This window comes from Magnolia sinica, chromosome 9, assembly GCF_029962835.1.
Source record: "Magnolia sinica isolate HGM2019 chromosome 9, MsV1, whole genome shotgun sequence".
In the NCBI taxonomy this organism is placed as follows: domain Eukaryota; kingdom Viridiplantae; phylum Streptophyta; class Magnoliopsida; order Magnoliales; family Magnoliaceae; genus Magnolia; species Magnolia sinica.
Window position 1 is genome coordinate 90,964,625 of NC_080581.1, and position 19,544 is coordinate 90,984,168.

At 38.0% G+C, this 19,544-nt stretch overlaps 1 protein-coding gene across 1 annotated transcript; it reads right to left on the bottom strand.

Moving 5' to 3' along the window:
- Positions 1 to 16,925: 16,925 nt before the first annotated feature.
- Positions 16,926 to 19,101, bottom strand: LOC131256540 (scarecrow-like protein 18). The gene has a single exon (XM_058257394.1). The coding sequence runs from the start codon at positions 18,926 to 18,928 to the stop codon at positions 17,696 to 17,698; it is 1,233 nt and encodes a 410-aa protein (XP_058113377.1). The 5' UTR covers positions 18,929 to 19,101; the 3' UTR covers positions 16,926 to 17,695.
- Between the last annotated feature and the right edge of the window lie 443 nt (positions 19,102 to 19,544).

The following is a 19,544-nucleotide window of genomic DNA, read 5'->3' on the forward strand; positions in this document are numbered from 1 at the left end:
CATAATGAGATGAAACCATTTTCAGCCGTCTACCAAATGGGCCCATCTCTCTAAATGAGCCCATTTTAGTTAATATAATTAAAATAGATGAACTCACTTTTAAAAAGCTACGAAACAAACCCACGTCTCTAAAAGGAGCTCATTTTAGAATGAGATGAACCCATTTTGAGGCACCTACCAAACAGGCTCACCTTTCTAAAATGAGATAAACCCATTTTCAAGGCCTACCAAACAGGCCCATCCCTCTAAAATGACCCCATTTTAGTTAATTGTAACTAAAATGAAATGAACTCATTTTCAAGCATCTACCGAACAAGCCTCTCTCTAAAATGAAATGAACCCATTTTCAGGCACCTACCAAACAGGTCATCTCTCTCAAATGAGCCTAAATAAAATGAATTTTCAGGCATGTGCCAAACAGGCCCATTTTTTTCCATTTTAGTTGAGATGAACCCGTTTTCAGGTGCCTACCAAACCAGCCCATCTGTCTAAAATGAGTCCATTTTAGTTAACATAAATAAGATGAGATAAACCCATTTTCAGGCACTTACCAAATAGGCCCATTTTCTCAAATGAGTCATCTTAATTAATGATAACTAAAATGAGATGAACCCATTTTCGGGCTTATTTTATGTCTAACATCTGGAAACATAATGAATGGCATTAAAATTCGCCACGCCATGTAAACTGATTGAACACACATAAAAATTGTTGTTATATATATATATATATATATATATATATGTGCATCGAATGTTAAACACACCATCAGAGTACATCCATGCCCATGGATTTTATGTTCTTCAACTTACTGCTTTTTCAGGTAAATGCATTGATGCATTGCTCGGATAAAAGAGGGCCTTTATGTGGATGATTTCCAGACGTAAGGCTCCTCAAGCTATAGATAGCTGGGTTGGTGTCTCCAACTCCTGTGCTGTTTCAATTCAACAACAAAGATGGTGATAATGGTTGGGCATTTGAATTTGAGTTGGTGAGGAAAAAACCAACAACGTGAAAAACGTCCAAATTTGATAGCCTAAATTCGACAAAAATTTGATGGATGTGGGTGTTGAAAATTGCCGTCGAAATTTTAAAAGTTGAAAACCAAATTAGACGGTCCTCTCTCTTGTAATTTCTATTTCATAGTGAATTTCTGTCGCTTTGTACCCTGATTTTTTCCCGAAAGGATTTTCCACGTTAAATCTTTGTATTTTCCTGTGATTGTTTGTTGCTCTTGGATTGCTATCCTAGATCTAAATCTGTGCGATTCCGCAACACAAATCCCCAACAGAAAATTGTCGTTGAATTTTTGAAAGTTGAAAACCAAATTCGACGATTCGAAACTATCAAACTCTTTTCATTGGCCTAGAGGGAGCCGCTGAATGAAAATGTTAACGGAGAGAATTTGATAGCCTAATGCCATTGAGTAGAAACAATATTTTATCAAACCATATGTACATTGAAGATGTAATTTAAATTTAAATATTTCAGTAAACACAAATTGATAATCAAGAGCCTATGAGACTTAAGAAACACTCGCTGCAGTCAAAGCATCACTTTCGTATCATTATATTTTTCTCCTCTATAGATACTACTCACATGCTTTGGCAACATGCATCCAATTTGTTCATGGAACTGAATTACATCAAAATTCATCATAAAACCATTGAGTAAAGCATTTGATTGCTTGAATTACAAACTTTTCAAGTGCGATTGTTATTTTTATATAAATCATAATTATCTTAGATCAATCGAGCAATATTTGTCATTTGTTTTTTTGTATAATTGTTAAAATTTATATTGTCCCGAGCTTCTAAGACTCATAATTAACATCATATATTCATCATTAGCTAAACGCCAATTATCATTTATGCATACAATTATAGTAATTAGCATTTATTTTGTCCCATACTTCTATGTCTCATAATTAACGTAATCTATTCATCATTTGCGCTAAAGACTATATTATCATTTATGTATATAATTATAGTAGCTAACATTTATTTAATTTGTTACATACTTCTATTTCTCATAATTAACATAATCTATTCATCATTAGCTAAAGATAAATTATCATTTATGTATATAATTAGTACATGGCAGTCTCAAACCAACTCTTTCATTACAAATGTAACTAGTTTGAGTCTGTTTTATTGAGTGAAGGAAAAAAAAAAAACTTAAGAAATTGCTTCAAAGATCAGTGGGGTTGACATCCACAGTTGAAACCTTAATGGGCAGTCCAACAAGGTAGATGAATTTTATCCAATCGTCCACCAGTTTTTCCAGCTTTTTTTTGGGTGGGCCCACCATGTCAGTGGGACCCACTGTGATTACTAGACAGTGGGGCCCACCTCATTACATTTATTCTATATCCACATCATCCACCCATTTTGACATTTCAGGGGAGCCCCATTGTTGGGAACAGTAGGGCCCACCATCCGGACCACCCTGGGTCCACATTGTTTTATGTGCCATATCACATTGTCCATCCATATTCAAAAAGGGACCCACCGTTTAAAAATAAAAAGGAAATTATGGGAGAGGGGCTTAATGAGAGAGAGAGAGAGAGAGAGAGAGAGAGAGAGAGAGAGAGAGATTAGGGTTTAAGCGCTCAGAAACTTTTTGTTTATCCCCAAATCAAAATAAATCGATGGCCCTTGCCCATCGAATAACTTACAAATTATTCAATAGCCTTTGACTGTCAAATTTGATAGTCATAATTTTATTTTATTTTATTATTATTTTTTTTTGCATTTTCACGTAACGTAGTGATCACTATTTAACTTCTGTTATTTATGAAGGTGTTACAATCTGTCTAATAAATATTGTGATGTCTAATAAATATTTACGAATGTGTTACAATCTGACATGTTTGATTAATCAGTTGCATAAAAGTTACAAGTGGTATCATAGCCACTAGCTTTGATCATGGTAACTTAGTACTAATTTGGTCATCTATGAATTGGGATCCTGATGCTAATGGGAGCACAAATTTTCAGGAACATTTGGAAGATTTCGTTTATGAATAGAAACACCATTTTCAAGTAATGTTTGATCAATTATGCATTAATCAAGCACAAATTTATAGGAATATCTAGAACATTTTGTTTCTGAACAGAAACACCATTTTCAAAGTGTTCCATCGATTATGTATTAATCAATATTTGATTGATTCGTTCAAGATTATTGACAAACAAGATTTATCTAAGTGCTAAGATCGGGGTAACCGAGCAAATATCTTGTGTAGTGATTGGTTCATTGAACTAAACTCACGCATGATCATCTAAGTTAATTTATATTGGTAATAGTGTTTTAGATCAAATCACACTCATAAATATAATTACTTAAGCACTCAAGAAATTGATCAACTTTGGTTTAGGAAAAGATGGTAGGATATGGTGTTTTCTTGTTTTGGAGAAAATAATCAGACTTCAACTATGACCTGTGCAAGTCATTAATAGAGTCATACCTAAAAGGTTGGAATTATTGAAGGCTATAAGTGGGTCCAGCACAGATCTCTTGTAGATCCTGTGTAGAAGGAGAAGTGGGCGTTTCAAAAGTGAAAATGAAAAGTGTGCGATACTTTGTTAAGTTATTCACAATAAAGAACAAGCAAACTTATCTCAAAACTCTAGCACGGCATTTGAGGGGTCAGGTATGTGAGGGGTAATAGTTTGCACAAATACAATTAGTATGGCGTTGAAGTCCTCTTTAAGAGAGACACAATAAACATAAAAGACTGTTAGTAGTGTGATTGCCTTAAAATCTCAAGGAGGAATGTTGTTTGTCAGCTAGACATGCAAGATCAACAAAAGATAAGAGCATTAAGGATTATTGTTAATCTAATAGGTCCAAGTGAGGCTCCTTATCTTCAGATTCATTGGGTTTTAGTTAAATACTTTGCCTTATATTCAATTAGTCTCACCTTGGATTCTACTGGAAGAGTGGATTGTAACTCCTATTATGTTTAGCATAGTGTAAAGAGTACAATATCATATTATTGAACAAGAAAAAGAGTTCTTATAATATAAGAGTTCATTCTTCTCTTACACTTTCCTTCTCTCTTTCCTTAACTATTCATTCATTGGCCCTTTGTCACAAGTTATAGTGTATCACAAATTTTTCACACAAGTACGTGCGGTTCTTTCACATGCGTGTGTCATTCTTTGGGTTTGCAATAAGAACATAATAGAGTTAGCGCATGATAGAGTTAGGTTTTGTTTGGATAGAATAAAAATTGGGGAATACAAATTGTTTACAATGATTAGACATTGTACCTACTTTGGAAGCAACAAATGTAAAGTGTTTGTATTTGCTTTCTCTCATTGATAAGGAGTGCAACATTTTTTTTTTAAAAAAAAAAACTCAAATGGATGAAAAATAATTTGCCTGGATGTGACGTTTTAAATCACAATTTTTAAAAGAAAAAAAAATTGTCTTTATGGGAATGTAATTGAAACAATTTTTACTGAAAGAAATTTTTTTTTTTTCAATATCTTTCTTTAGTAAAACAAACAAATACAAAGAATATCCGTCCTATAGGGCCAATGTCAATTTACTACTTATGTTATATTTTTATTTTCCTTACGTTCCCTTAAAACTCTCTTAAATCATGGAAAGCATAAGAAAGTAATCTTAGCAAATTTTATTTTCAAAAAACTGTGAAAAAGGAACAATTGTTTTCTTATATTTTTTTCACCAAGATATATATATATATATATATATATATATATAGTATCTATTTTCAAATTTGTTTGTTCATAAAACAAAATAAAAATTGTTGAAAAATATCTAGATACTCACTGTCATGGGCCAGATTAGCACGCAGAATATTTGAAATTGTATGGTTGTACGTGTGGTATACAAGGCACATATATGTGAGCACTTGAAGTTGACTAGCCATACCCATACACACGGTATATGTGTGGGACTTGAAGTTGTATGGTGACATATGTGACACTTGAAACTAGATGGAAGCGCTTGTGCATATTATCACTATTGGAAAATATGACATACTTGGAGTGATTGAAGATGGATGATGACACACGGTACATGCATGGCACGTGTGATAGATTAGCGCACATGACAAGATGGATGGCGGCACATATGGCATCACGTATGGCATATGTCTAGGCATAACCAAAAAAAGACAATGGATCATTTGAAACATATGGTATATGTGAGGCATTTGAAGATAGATGTTAGCACATTTAGGAAGAAGCTTTGATTTATCCGTTTCTCTTCCCCAGTGGAAGATATCTTTCTTAAGGTGTAGGTCAGAAGATAAATTTGTGTACTACCCAACAAAGATAAAAATTGAGAAATTATGTTTCTACAAATTCTAACAAATAAAATTATCCAAAAACAGCCAAAAGTGAGTTCACAGGAGAAATAATGTAATTTTCTTTCCTTTTCTTGAATCCAAAGAAACTATTAGGGCCTGTTTAATTTTTCGGCTCAAGTGTAATTACCATGTAAATGGGTAATAATTATTTACCTACGCAATTACCACATCTTTCCTGATGCAAATGTGATAACTTACTTTTTTAACACTTAAATCAAGAAATTTTCAACATCAATGTAGGGCCCATTGAGATGTATGTTACTTATCTACACCGCTCATTTGTTATACCAGCTGAATTTATGGCATGAGCAAAAAAAAGAGGCAGATTTAAAGCTCAAGTGGACCACACCACAAGAAACAACAGGAATCGAACACCTACCATTCAAAACTTCTTGGGCTCTTAAAAGTTTTGGATCAAGCTGATATTTGTGTTTTCCCCTTATCCATGTCTTTGTGACCCTATGAATGAGTTAAATGATGAAAAAAACATCAATGTGGGCCCAATGAAAAAAATAACTTTTAATGGTGGACGAATTAAGGCCACTGTTTCCTTTCGTGTGGGCCATTTAAGTGTTGGATCTATCTCATTTTTTGGTTATGCTCCAAAATCTTCTCATAAAATAGATCGGCGGTGCGGATATATCATATACATTACAGTGAGATCCACATATTTAAGTCAACACTTTTGTTTCGAATTTCAAGATGAAATTACTCTCGTATTTTCAAACAAGGTGAAAAAATAATAATTACTTATCTACCATGATTTACATGTATCATGGAAAATCCAACGGGCTATTAGTTTTCTTTCAATGCAAACAGGCCTAAATGTGACCATTATTATACACGTGTGAGATCAACAAATGGTGGCCACATATCATGAGATTTGGTGAACGGTACAGATTAGTCACTTGTGGGCCTCGTTCCATTGTCTTCAGAGAGCCAGAGGAGTTTACGTAGAGCAATGCAAATTCCAGATGCCTACAAAGTCGGAAGCGCAGATTGGCTGGTGTACCACACACCAGCTATATAGCTGGTACGTGTCGTGCGAAGACGAGCACTCAAGCTCCGATTTGTAAGAACGGCTAAAAGGAGATCAAAGTAACATGGGCCCATGTATTTATTATATCTACACCGTTTATCTATTTTTAGAGATCATTTTAATACATTATTAAAAAATGAATCATATCCAAAAATAATCTGGACCACACCACAAATAGCAGCGGACATAATGATTTTCACCGTTAAATAATTCGTAGGGCCCACCATAACGTTTATTTTCCATCCAATCTGTTCATAAGGTCACAAAGACCTGAATGAAGAGGAAAAATAAATTTCATATTGATCCAAAACTTCTGTGACCCCAAAAAGGGTTTCAATGGTAGACATTTAATCCCCCACTGCTTTTTGCAGTGTGGTCCACTTGGTAGTTAGATCTATCTTATTTTTCGTATCAAGCCTTAAAACAATCTCTCCAAATGGATGGACGGTTTGGATATAACACATACCTCATGGTCAGACCCACGGAATTTGCTAACGTTAATACACCAGCTATACAGCTGATGTGAGGTACACCAGCCAATCCGCTTCCCACAAAGTCACCCCAGCGACGCACGTTATCATTCCCAACCGTTCATTTCTTCCCACATGCGTGCCACCTGGTAAGTGGGCCTGTCCCGTCCAGTTTTAGAATCTGAGCTATGAACGCCCAAGAAATCACACACATGTGCCAGTACGCCACGTGCGGGCGCATGATCATTGGGAGTTGGATTCTTGGAGTGTGGGATTAGCCTGCAATTGACATGACATAAACATCATCTTATATATCTTTTGGGACCGTTTTAACTTGTATTGCACGCATGGATTCTCAGCCTCTCTCCTGTTGCACGCAAAGCACCAAACCCTCTCTCTATCTCCCTCTCTCTCTCTCTCTCTCTCTCTCTCTCTCAGACACATCTTCAATGAATGGACGGTTCCTCTCTTTCAAGAAAACTGTAGGAATGCTGCTCTCTCTCTCTCTCTCTCTCTCTCTGTCTCAGGCTCTATCTCTCTCTAAATCATTTAGGTTGGATTGGTATCTGATGGTACGAGCGAGCATGTGCACTAAAATAAATACACTGACTGCTTTTCATTTACTTCTCTTGCACGGCCCCATCCACCTTTCCATACTCCGCCCTTTTCATCTCTCTTTCCTGCACCCCACCTAGACACGTGTGTACGTGTGTTATAGCTAGACTTTATCCATCCCCCACCATTCATCCTCCTGTCCTTCATATTCATAAATGAGAGAGAGAGAGAGGCCCCTCTTCTTTTAGACAATGCATGATAGATAGTTATCTCATGCACCATTTCTACGTACGTGCAAGAATAAGTTTCTTTCTTTCGCTAAAAAAGAGTCTACCCAGGCTCCTCAGCACCATTTCATGTGTTTACGTGCCTATAATAACATAACACATCTTACTCTAGTAGTGTATGGAGGATCATACTCATGTAAATGCAAGTCAATCTTGATGTTTGAAATATGGGTCCCACTAGATTTGGAGAGTAGCCCAGAAGGGAAACTCATGGAAGAAATCTGACTGTTTAATCTTGATGCCTACTGAATTTGGACCATTAACTACTTTTCTTTTCTACTGTTCATATTGTGGGGACTGATGGGATGGATAAGATGAACTGACCAATGTTCTTTTCTAATCATCCCATCTTTACTAGAACCCATGAGTTGGATGGTCAGATTGACATGTATGGAATGTGTAAGGTGGGTGTTAGAGTATTACTAAACATACTCTTTTGGATTATGCTATAATTTCTCAAAAGGGTATTGATATTTACACCCACATTTTAATGTGTACACCCTCTTTTCCTTTGATGTTTCCGCTTTCGCTTGCAAAGGACAACTTCATTTCTCGAATCAAAAGGAACTGATTTTTGCACCCTTTCTTTTAAATCATACAACCCATTCTTCTACTATTGTATGAGCTAATGATCTTGTGGTGCTATTCTAGGACGAAAAGTAGAAGAAAAGGTCCATATATTAAAAATCCAAGGGTGCAAAATATATCTTTTCCCATATCAAAATATTTATATTTCTGTCCATGAGATACGATTGCTGTAAAACCCCATAATTGGTTTGGTTCCATCCAACATCACAGCTGTGGATGGGGGAGCAGATTAGCTGTTACGCGGGTGACACCTTAGTGGGTGTTACCCTTACCGTGGGGCCCACCTTGATGATTTCTTGTACATTCAAGCCGTCCATCCGTTTTTAAGGCCTATTTTAGGACGTGATCCCATATTTTAAGCAGATCCAAATCTCAGGTGGATCACACCACAAGAAACAGTGGTGTTTGAGTGCCTCGCCATTAAAAATCCCAAAGGGCTCCTCATAACGTTTTTGTAATGTTTATTTTACATCCAACCTTTTGATAATGTCAAGAATAAATGGATGAAGTGAAAACAATAATTTCAGCTTGATCCAAAACTCTCTGGCCCACAAAAAGTTTTTAATTGAATTTAGTCACTGTTTCTATTGGTGTGGTCCATCTGAGATATGGATGTTGTTAAGACTTTGAATCTCATACTAAAATGATATGGGAAAACATATAGACAGCATGGATATATAACAAATACGTCAAGGTAGGCCCCACACGGTTAGAGTAACACCCACTGAGGTGTTACCCGGGTAACAGCTAATCCGGTTCCTGTAGACAATGACCAGGTTGCAAGTACTAGTGCCTACCAGCTACTCTCCCTACTTGAATGAACAACACATACATGAAAAATAAAATAAAATAAAATGATTGATACCCATATTGGATTTTGGGATTGGAAGTGGGCCATTGCATGTTCTTTCCTATGATAAATGGCATGTTTTTCTGTCTGGTTTTTGGATGATTTTCCATCACCTTCTGAAAATGTTGCACTTTGTTGAATGAACAACACACACGTCAAGATGAATTGATAAGGTAACCCCATCAGGGATTGGATTTTGGTGGGCCTCTTTTATGTCCCTATATAACATCAAAGACACTTGTTTTTTGCTTTTGTTCCTTATGCTTTTCAATCCCTACAATACCTTCGCAACTTAAAACTATCGCCTTAGCTGTTGAAGGAACAACACATACATGGACTTGATAGGTGCCCAGATGGTATTTGGGGGATGGGAGGCCTTTCATGAACTTCAACCAAGGTCAATGACACTTGTCTTTTTCTACCTTTTTGAAAATGCTTCCCATCACCATTTTGAAAATTGAAACTATTCCACTATTTGTTGTACTTGTGACAAAATGCGTGTCGTCCATCCCTCCAACCATCTCTACTGTCGGATGGGTCGATGATCAACGGTTCCTAAAGGTTATAACACTCACATCACAGTGGAGGTGAAGTATTATCTCAATTCCGGATCTTTTATCTGGGAATCATTCCTCATTTGACTCATTACTACCATTACTAGGGTTTTCCTAACATCCAACTCATGGGTTAACTAGGTTAATGTTCACCCAGCACGGTACCCGTATGTGCTTGCCTATCCAGACCATCCAGCAGATCGGTCTTCTTTAGGATTGCCTATCTCCCAAAAATGTCATCAATTGGATGATCCAAACCACATGATCAATTATCTTTTTTTTTATATAAAAAACATTTCTATTGTGAGAGATATTTGATAGCTAAGATCATCACGGAGATGTATAGACACCCCACCATGAACTAAGTAGACCGTTGGCTATTGAACAGCCACATATAGCTGGTGCCACAATTTTGACTCCTGGAATGTTTTTGACAGATACTGCACGTAAAATTTTTATCCAATGTTCGTCGGCCACCCATTAACCAACGGTTTTCAAGCCTATATAAACAGGCATTTGCCCACTATTCAGGAGAGGTAGAAATGGTAGAAGAATTAGTCTAAAAGTGTTTTTATTTTATTTTAAAATTTTCCTTAGCTTCCTTTCTCCTGCAACAAGTCCTGCCACTTAAGATTTGCTTCATTAATCACACCTACGCCTAGGTTCTACCTCATCCAACAACAACAGTTCAATTGAGTAAAGCTAATCTTGTTACATCAAAGTAGAGTTAAGGTTAGGGACGTCTGATTATTCCTTTTCTAATTCAAGAAAAATATATTTGACTTCTCTTTTCTTTTTCTCACATCTCAATTAAGCTCAGAACGCTGTATATTCCGCACATTTATTTTTCTGCAATCATTATTTCTTTTCTTTTACTACATTAATTACATTCTATTGCTTTATTTTATTCTGCTTACCTCCCATTATATTTTGACTTTGTGAAGCAATGTTAGGATCTATTTATTTTTTTCCTGTCTACCCAACCCTCTCATAAGGTTACGCATAGCATGGCCATGTAACTAACTTTTCTTGCAGATATGCAAATTTTCTAAAAAATACACGTCCCTTAAAGTAGACACCGCATATAAGTGTGAGTAATAGAAAGTGCCCAACCCCTTCTTCTCTTGTAATCGATACCCTTACTCAGATCACAAACTATATACTAGGAGTCATTCAAGCCGGGGAAATTCATAACTCCCCAGCCTAACGCAGGAGCACGGATTCTGGCCGACTGTGGACACACCGCAGCTTAATCAGCTAGTGGTGACTCCAGTCTTTAATTTAAATGCACATTCATATGCTGCCCTTAAGAAATGTATTACACGGTCAAGGAAGCCGAGACGAGCCTAACAAATCATATAAGTCGGGCCGTTTTCACCCCAAAAAAGGATCGACCGCACAATAACGAAAACATCATCCAATGAAAAAGCAATCTTCCACCATCACACATTTCAGGAGTGTACCATCTTAAAACATAAAACTAGGAAAAATGATGTATGCATTAAGCATGTTAGGTGTTGTAACCATCACGTTGCAATAATACATGCTCATGCTACTATTTTTTAGTGCCAAAAGCTGAGATAAACAGTGTATAGAGCAATATATAAGAAAAGGGTCTTACTTAGGGGTGTTTGAGAGCCAAGCTCATTTTCGTGTTGTAAGTCCAGAGAAGCTTGATCCCACGCTCATGCAAAATAGGTATAAAAAAAGCTCACTGGCATTTTTTTGAAATATATTTACTAACATTGTTGATATGGACTTGCTTTTGTAGGTAATTTCTTCTCCGGAAGTTACGTCGAAGTGGCCCAACAGCAAGCTTGGCATTCATCCAAGATTTGTAGTTAGGGCATGTTTAGTTAGATGTAATTACTAGTAATTCAATATAAATAAATAATAATTATTTACTTTGATATTTCCCCTAACAAGGACGTCTCAAAGGGGTAACTCAATTTAAGTGACCCCCTATCATGTCCCTGTGGCAAAACTTGGTGAACCCCACAATGATGTGTGTGTTTTATCCGCACCGTTAATTCATTTTGACAAATCATTTTTGGACATGAGATTAAAAAAAAAATGAGGCAGATCTAAAGCTCAAGTAGACCATACCAAAGGAAGCAAATAATGACTTTTACCATTGAACCCACTGTTGTATGTCGTGTGGTCTTCTTGGATTTTAGATCTGTCTTATTTTTTAGCTCGTCCTAAAATAATATGAGAAAATGAATGGACAATGTAGATATAACATATAAATCATTATGAGGAGACAACGTAGATATAACATATGAATCATTATAAGTCCCACAGACCTTTTGCTTTTACAAGGTTGAGTTTTGCCTGAAAATTAAGATGAAAGTTGGCCTATATGCGAAACAGTTGGTATTCATTATTGTGTTTTTACTACTGTTTATCTATATGTACACTGAACCAACATGCCCTTAATGGAGAAAAGGGTATTAGAATTCCAAGTGTAATGATTGTTTCCCACACACGCAGTAGTGGGGTTTCACCACCTATGGGTGTCAAACCCAAGACCTCCTGTTGAAACTCCTCAGAGTTTACCACTAAGAAACTGTACATGCAGCTGATACATAAAACAACAATTGTACCAGAATGATGCCCTAATGGGTCAATTAGTTGATACCTAATGGACGGGTCCAAAAGAGAAATAACCCAAGTTAGAATTAATGAGAAAGCTTTTCATAAATCGGTGTGAGATCATCCAATAATGCTGTTTTACTTTGATTATGTGTTGATATGCAGTCCAAGTAGGCCTTACCTACATGGAAGCTCAAGAGGGGACTGCGGTGCTTGTGTGTCAATCTGACGATGATCTCCTAACAGCCATGAACGCGCGGCCCAGCTGGTGGTTTGCTTGAAATTCAAACATTAATGTACTGTTTTAGAACCTGGATGGGACCGACGGATCGATCTAACCAGAACCAGGCACCAAAACAGGTCTGGAAATGCAAACACAACAATGAAAGATCGGACCCTCTACTTGGAAATGTAAAATGCATTAGTCACTAAGAAGCAGATTACTAGTTAATTCCTTCTATTTTATGAGTTTCAGATTAATCAGATTTTTGGAGCCTAAAAGGCCAGGACAGGTCTGATCACATGGGCCACCCAAATGAAAGGGAACTGGATTGCATGTGGTGTAAAGACTGTGGGGCCCATCATGATTTATGTGTTTTATACATTTTGCCATATCATTTTAGGGCAAGAACCCATGGTGCACCACACCACAGGAAACCGTGGGTAAAATGATGTCCACCGTTGAAACCTTCCTAGGGCCCACATGTTTATTTGTCAAGCAACCTGTTCATAAGGTCATACAGAGATGGAGGGAAAATACAAACCTAAGCTTGATCCAAAACTTCCAGGCCCTAAGAATTTTTCATAATAAGCGTTAAATTCTCACTGTTTCCTGTGGTGTGGTCCACTTGAGCTTTGGATATGCTACAATGTTGAGCTAATGCCCTAAAATGAGATGGCAAAACAGATAGATGGTGTGAATAAAACACCTAAATCATGATGGCCCCACAAAAGGGTCATGGTCCCTTCAATCCGTGGGCAATTTCACTGCCCTAGCTTTCATAGACCCCACCCATAATTAAAATAAAATAAAATAACTCTTTCAATAGTAATTAGAAGTCAATAGCGTATGTCTGCGTCCACACACTCATCCATACATACGATACTTCTGATGTAGTTAAAGAAAATATACTGGAAAAGGAAAGATACAAGGTGTAGATATTCTCTTCAATGACTAGGGAACTATCATGCATTTACTCCCACGCCATTTGTCTACTTTGGTATCGCAGTATCATACTTCTAGTGCTACACTTGCACCAAAAGTAGAAAGGATGGGTGCATTTATCAAAAGCACGAGGTGTAACTATCATTATTCCTCAATAAATATTGGAACCCACATCACCAAATTATCCTAAAAGGATCTCTCTCACAGCATTCAATGATTAAGGTAATAAATGGAGAATCTGTTTGACATATCAAGGTTTATTAGCCCCCCATCCATCATTGCAATAATTGCATGTGACGGGAGAAATCAGATGCTGCTTTTTGGCAAATCAAAAACCAAGCAGATAACATCCAAAGCTGTTTACACCCCTCAGTTTTGGTTTGCATGCACCTAGTTTCCATCTTGGAATTGAAACAATGTACTAAGATGGGAAAAAGGGATGGGTGTAGATATCATACTCATCCAAAACCAGAACACAAGCCAATATGTGGTGTGGCCACCAGCCATTAAATGCGGTTCCTCTGGAGCATGTGTACTACAACCAACTCATTGTAGTTTTCTTTAACTAGGGGTGCTTTGGGTTTCTGTCTTGGTTGCAACCATCCATCTTGTCTGTGTCAGGATCACCAGGCAGGAGAGAGATACCAGCCCAACAGATATGCCCTCTTGAAGTCCTGACATTATTGGTGGAGGTGGAGCTAAAATATAATGGCATTTTTCTACCTATCCTATTCTAAAATCTCATTTTTCTTCAGTCAAACAAGTATAATGGCATCTTATCTACCCCGGTATATATCTTTGTATGTGGTTTATACAGATAATGCTCAAGTACTGCTCTCAAAGCACTTATTAAGTTATATAGTACCCCTGTATATATCTTTGTATGTGGTTTATACTATATCTTTCATGGACTACCATGCAAAAATTGCATTGATTAATGTTCAATCCATTCTTGATTTGGCCTTATTTTCTATAGTTATCCCTTTACCAAGCCATGAGCTGGATGGTTATGATTCCCAAACAAAGTGATTCTTTAGAATGATAAGCAATCCATGATGGCTCTAACAAATAGATGGATCACAGTGTTTATTGGACCTATTTTGTGTAAACAATCTCAACCACTATATTAAGGCCATAGATCAATGGTTAGTATTTTTCATAGGTTGTGATGTTTGCATGGTAGGCCATGAAATGTCCATTGGACCTAATCAACAGTCTGGATTAATGAATTGACGTGTCTTAGTGTCCCAATGCGAGTAAGTGCACTATCATTTATAGTGCTCTGAGATTACTGGAGCATTTCTCTACTTTATAAATCAATGTTTATTTTTAAAAAATTAAGATGGGATTTGTATATGTACAGAGAAATGCTAATGTCCTCACCTTCATAGGGACGTTAGTAATGTTCCCAATATTTTTAAGTGGCACATGGCTTCACCAATCATTGATATGGGCTATTCTTTTGTTCACGCCCTTTGGGACAAGCCATGGTGGAAAAAAAAAAAAAACACACACCAATTGGATTAGCTAACTCTTTCAATGTGGGCCATCTTTTTCAACCATCTGCTCTTTACAAATTATAGATTGGATAGTTTGCATCATCAAATTAAAATGCATCTTGGAATCATAAGCAATACAAAGTGGGATTTATCATGAAGTAAATGTTTCAAAATGATAATTGAATCTATTTTGTTTCTCCGACCAATCTTAATTGTTGATTTTAATTGCTATCAATCAGATGTTTAGGACCATCAGATTGGCACCATGGGCACCACAATGGATGGAGCATAGCTGAAAAATAGCTGGTTCCAAATAGACTATCACAAGCATGTGGTGTTCAGTGGAATATGGACAGCTGACAATTTACTTTTAATTATCCAGTTAATTCCCCCAATCTGGAGAAATTGGATTGACAACAACAGCCCTTCGACTAACAACAACAAGATTCTGATTTAAAGAACTTCCTACAGTGTTTTGTAGGGTCCCTCCAATCTAAAGCTGCTTTGCTTTAAAGCAATCTTTGATTTAGTATTGTTTTAGTTTTATGAATACCCTTATTCCATTTGAAACGTAACATGGGCATATGATATCATGAGGTGTGTTAAGTCCACACGCATGCAAATCCATACACATCCACACGGAAGCACAGGTGCAAGTATGAAATACATGTTTGGGCTGGGCTTTCAATAAGGTTGGAAATAATACTTATACCTTCTGCCTGAAAAATATCAGACAAGTTCACACTTAAGGTGGGCCACGATGTACAAGTTAAATTGACGGTTAAAAAAATGTCTGGCCATTCATTTGTTTTGATATTCTGTGGCCCACCTGAGGTGTGAAGTGGCCTTATTTTTATGCCAGACAATCTAAACAAAGTACCTCATCTGATGGAAAGATCAGATCTCACACATGTCACATTGTGACACGTACGCCTGTGTATGGTCCCCACAGGCTGTGGAATTAGAAAACCTCAGATATCATGTATGAATGAATTGGAAAAAGCTTTAGTTTTTAAAAAATGTAGAAGAAGAGACTGCAGATAGAAGAATGCAAGAGATTTTAAGTTCTATATTTCTTTCCTTTTCTTTTGTAGAAGGACAGATAAGAACTTCAATACCACCTCCTGCATCATGACTTCTGATTAAACCAACTTTGAGTTTTTGAGAGAGAGAGAGAGAGAGAGAGAGAGAGAGCTCCTCAAGGAAAACCATACATGGGTCCCCAAGAAAGCGGAGAGACATGAAAGATCCCAACCATCATGGATTCCCATAGGAATGATTTATGTTGAGCAGGCAAGGTGGGCAACCAAGACCCCAAGTGGGGAGAACTTTCATGGTTTTGTTGAGGGGACAAATGGCAGATATTAAGGTGAAAGAGGGTGCAGTATCAAAGACAGCCACAGGCATATACGGGCATTTGGTGCAGAAAACGAGACACCTCATGCAGCTCTCTACTTGAAAGAACATCATGCTTAGAGAAACAAGACAAAGGAATATTACAAAGACGAGGCTCCCCCTCTTTTTCATACAAGAAAATAAGCCCCCTTCTCACTATTATCACTACCATCCCAAATCAAGTCGGTTTATGTTGGAGTGATTTGATATGACAATCCATACTCATACCAGGAGAGGTGATTCTAACTTTTTGATTGGTGACCACGGAATGTACGGTTGTTATGAAAATGCCATCAGTTCAAACTCTATACACAAATGTCTATTAATTGAAAGTTTAGCTTGTCTATCCAATCTGATTTTGGGACTGTGTCTCATCTACAGCAGGGGCTGCTAACTGCATGGTTTGGATTGATGTACATGTATTACGCCACCTGTGCAGTGGCCTTGTGATGTGTATGAATAGTTTTATTCTTCCAGAGTATCATTGTCTGCTCTCTCTGTTATTTAAGTGATAGTGGTAAACAGAGATGATCACTAACAATAAATTATTATTAAAACTCAAACAGTAACAACCGAAAGGCAAGTAAAGAGCAATTGAAATGATATATTAAAATGTAGTGGAAGCATCCATTAACATAAATAACAGAAATAAAGCAAAGAAAAAGAGAGACGACCCAATGTAAAGAGATAATAATAATAATAATAGCTTTAGTTCATTCTGGAATATGAGAATTACATAATCAAGACCACAGCCGTTGCCTTTGGGAAGGCATAAGATGATTTGTTTTAGAATTACAAGGACTTACTATATTGAGAGAGAGAAAGAGAGAGGAATATGACGCAATAACCCTAGCTAAAAAAAAAAAAAGAGAACATTCAGTTTCTCCTCCCAACAGAAACGGGCTTGAAAGAAGTGAAGATGTGTGAGGAGAAGAGAAGGGTGGTGATGCTGGTTGAGAAAATAGCCGTTACTAGTTCCAAAATTTTGCATGCAACGTACACATCCTCAAGATCCACGCATTCATGAGAGAGAGAGAGAGAGAGAGAGAGGAAAGTGGTGTGTCAGGTGAATTAGGATTAGGGTTATGGGAGAGCCCATGACATTCTCTAAGTTGGTTTTTGTTGGTAATCTCAAAGCTGATAGGGGCTGAAAGAAATAAAGAAAGAGAAGTACTAGGGTTTAGTGCCTTGACGATAGGGGGGAAGGTCTGTTTGGTGAATTAGGGTTAGGGTTTCTGGGAAGCCCATGACTTGCTTTTTTCTGGGTTTTACCTAGCAATCCGAGAGAGAGAGAGAGAGAGAGAGAGAGAGAGAGAGAGAGAGAGAGAGAGAGAGAGAGAGAGAGAACTAGGGTTTATTGCCATGAAGAGACTGAAAAGAGGGTCTTGTTTTGCCAACCTAGAAAGAAGGAATCATTCATAAGCTGGAGCTGATAGCCTTCAGAAGGATAATGGAGTCTGAGAAGGAGCTTGGCCTGCGACAACGCAAAGGGACTCAGCGGAACATTCGAGAAGCCGGAGCTCCTCATGATTTCCACCCAACTCTCAAACCTTTCATGCCTCTCCCTCCTTTCTTCTCCCTCCGCCGCAACTATGTTGCTGATCTCCTTCCCAAACCAGACCTGCTCTACAGCCAACCTCTCCTGGCTGTTGGGTGGCACTGTTGCTTCAAGGGACTCGAACATGGCAGTGTAATACTCCAAAGCCTCCATAAATCTCTGCAAGAAAATTGGGTGGTTGTGATTGGCTTCTCTCTCAGCAACAGTCACCACTTTAGGGTTCATGGCCTTGATGGCGCGGAGGAAGAGCCGAACGTCACGCGAGTCGTCCCGGAGAAGCTTGTGAAGATAAAGAACGCAATTGATAGCCAGTGTCTCATTGGGGAGTAGAATGATGGAAGATGGGAGGTGAAATGCAGCCGAAGAAGGATCGTCTTGGATTTGAAGTGGATGGAAGAAGAAATTCAGGCCTAAAGACTGTGCAAATTTCTGAAGGCGTTCGCCAGTCCTTTGAAGGGTCTCAAAATCATGGCCAGTTCCAGTTATTCGGATCTTGGGTGGGTTTGGGGATCTCTCAGCGATCGCTTGCATCAGAGGAGGCCATTGCACTCCTTGCATTGTGTCGAAATCGAGTATGTGGATGGAGCTTTGGCCTTCGATGGCATCTAAGATGGCTTGATTGGCTGTGAGGTGGCTGAATCTGATGAAAGGGGTGATTTGGTTTAAGGAGAGATAGGAGGATTGAATGGAAGTTGGATTGGAAATGGGAGTGGAGGTGGATGATGTAGCGGTGGAGGAAGAGATGAGGTTGTGGAAGGTGCGGCGGCGATTAAGTCTGATGGAGAGGGCTCTTGAGAATTGGTGGATTAATCTATCAGTGGAATCTCCATAAGGGGAGGAGGTTGTGGAGAGGAGGGAGACTACACGGCGAGCTGCTGGGAAGTCTGATTGGGAGATGAGCTCGGCGCAGCTGATTAGTAACTGGCGCATGTGGTTGCCTGGAGAGGAGGCGAACCCGCGTGGGGGATTTGGGTGGTTGTGGTGATCTGGATTCTCTTCTTCTTCATGAGAACTCAATGAGCTGAGCATCTCAACCAGTACTAGTTGTAGTAGTAGCAGTAGGTGTTTAGGTGGAGTTGTAGATTGGTCGAGAGACCCAAAAGAGAAAATGGAGGGGAATGAGATGTTTGTGCACTGAAAACCCAGAAAACAGGCAGGAGAGAGAGAGAGAGAGAGAGAGAGAGAGAGATGGCATTCCTTGCTTTAAGAGGACATCTGAGAATGCAGTTTCTTTGACAGGACATGATCTGCCAAAAACAGGGAGGGGAGTGGTAGGAGTGGCAGCTTATGTACGTATAAGCACATTATACAAACCATCTCTCTCTCTCAATAGATATATCTGTACTCATGTATATGTATATATCCATGTCATTTTTTAAAAAAAAAATTTATTGAATAGATGTTAAAAGGGTATAAAAAGGGAATTTCAAGAGGCAAGAATCCAAAAATCTTCAAGGATTGGGTGTGAGGGATACAGTAGAAATACTCCGTATAAATAGAGAGAGAGAGAGAGAGAGAGAGAGGACGCGAAGAAAAGAAAAACACAAAACTAAAAGATCCTCTTCCTAATCAGTAAGTGCTGAAAAAGGCTATCTCATCCAAACTGTAGGATGAGAGGAGGAGAGGAGGGCACAAAGGAAAGACA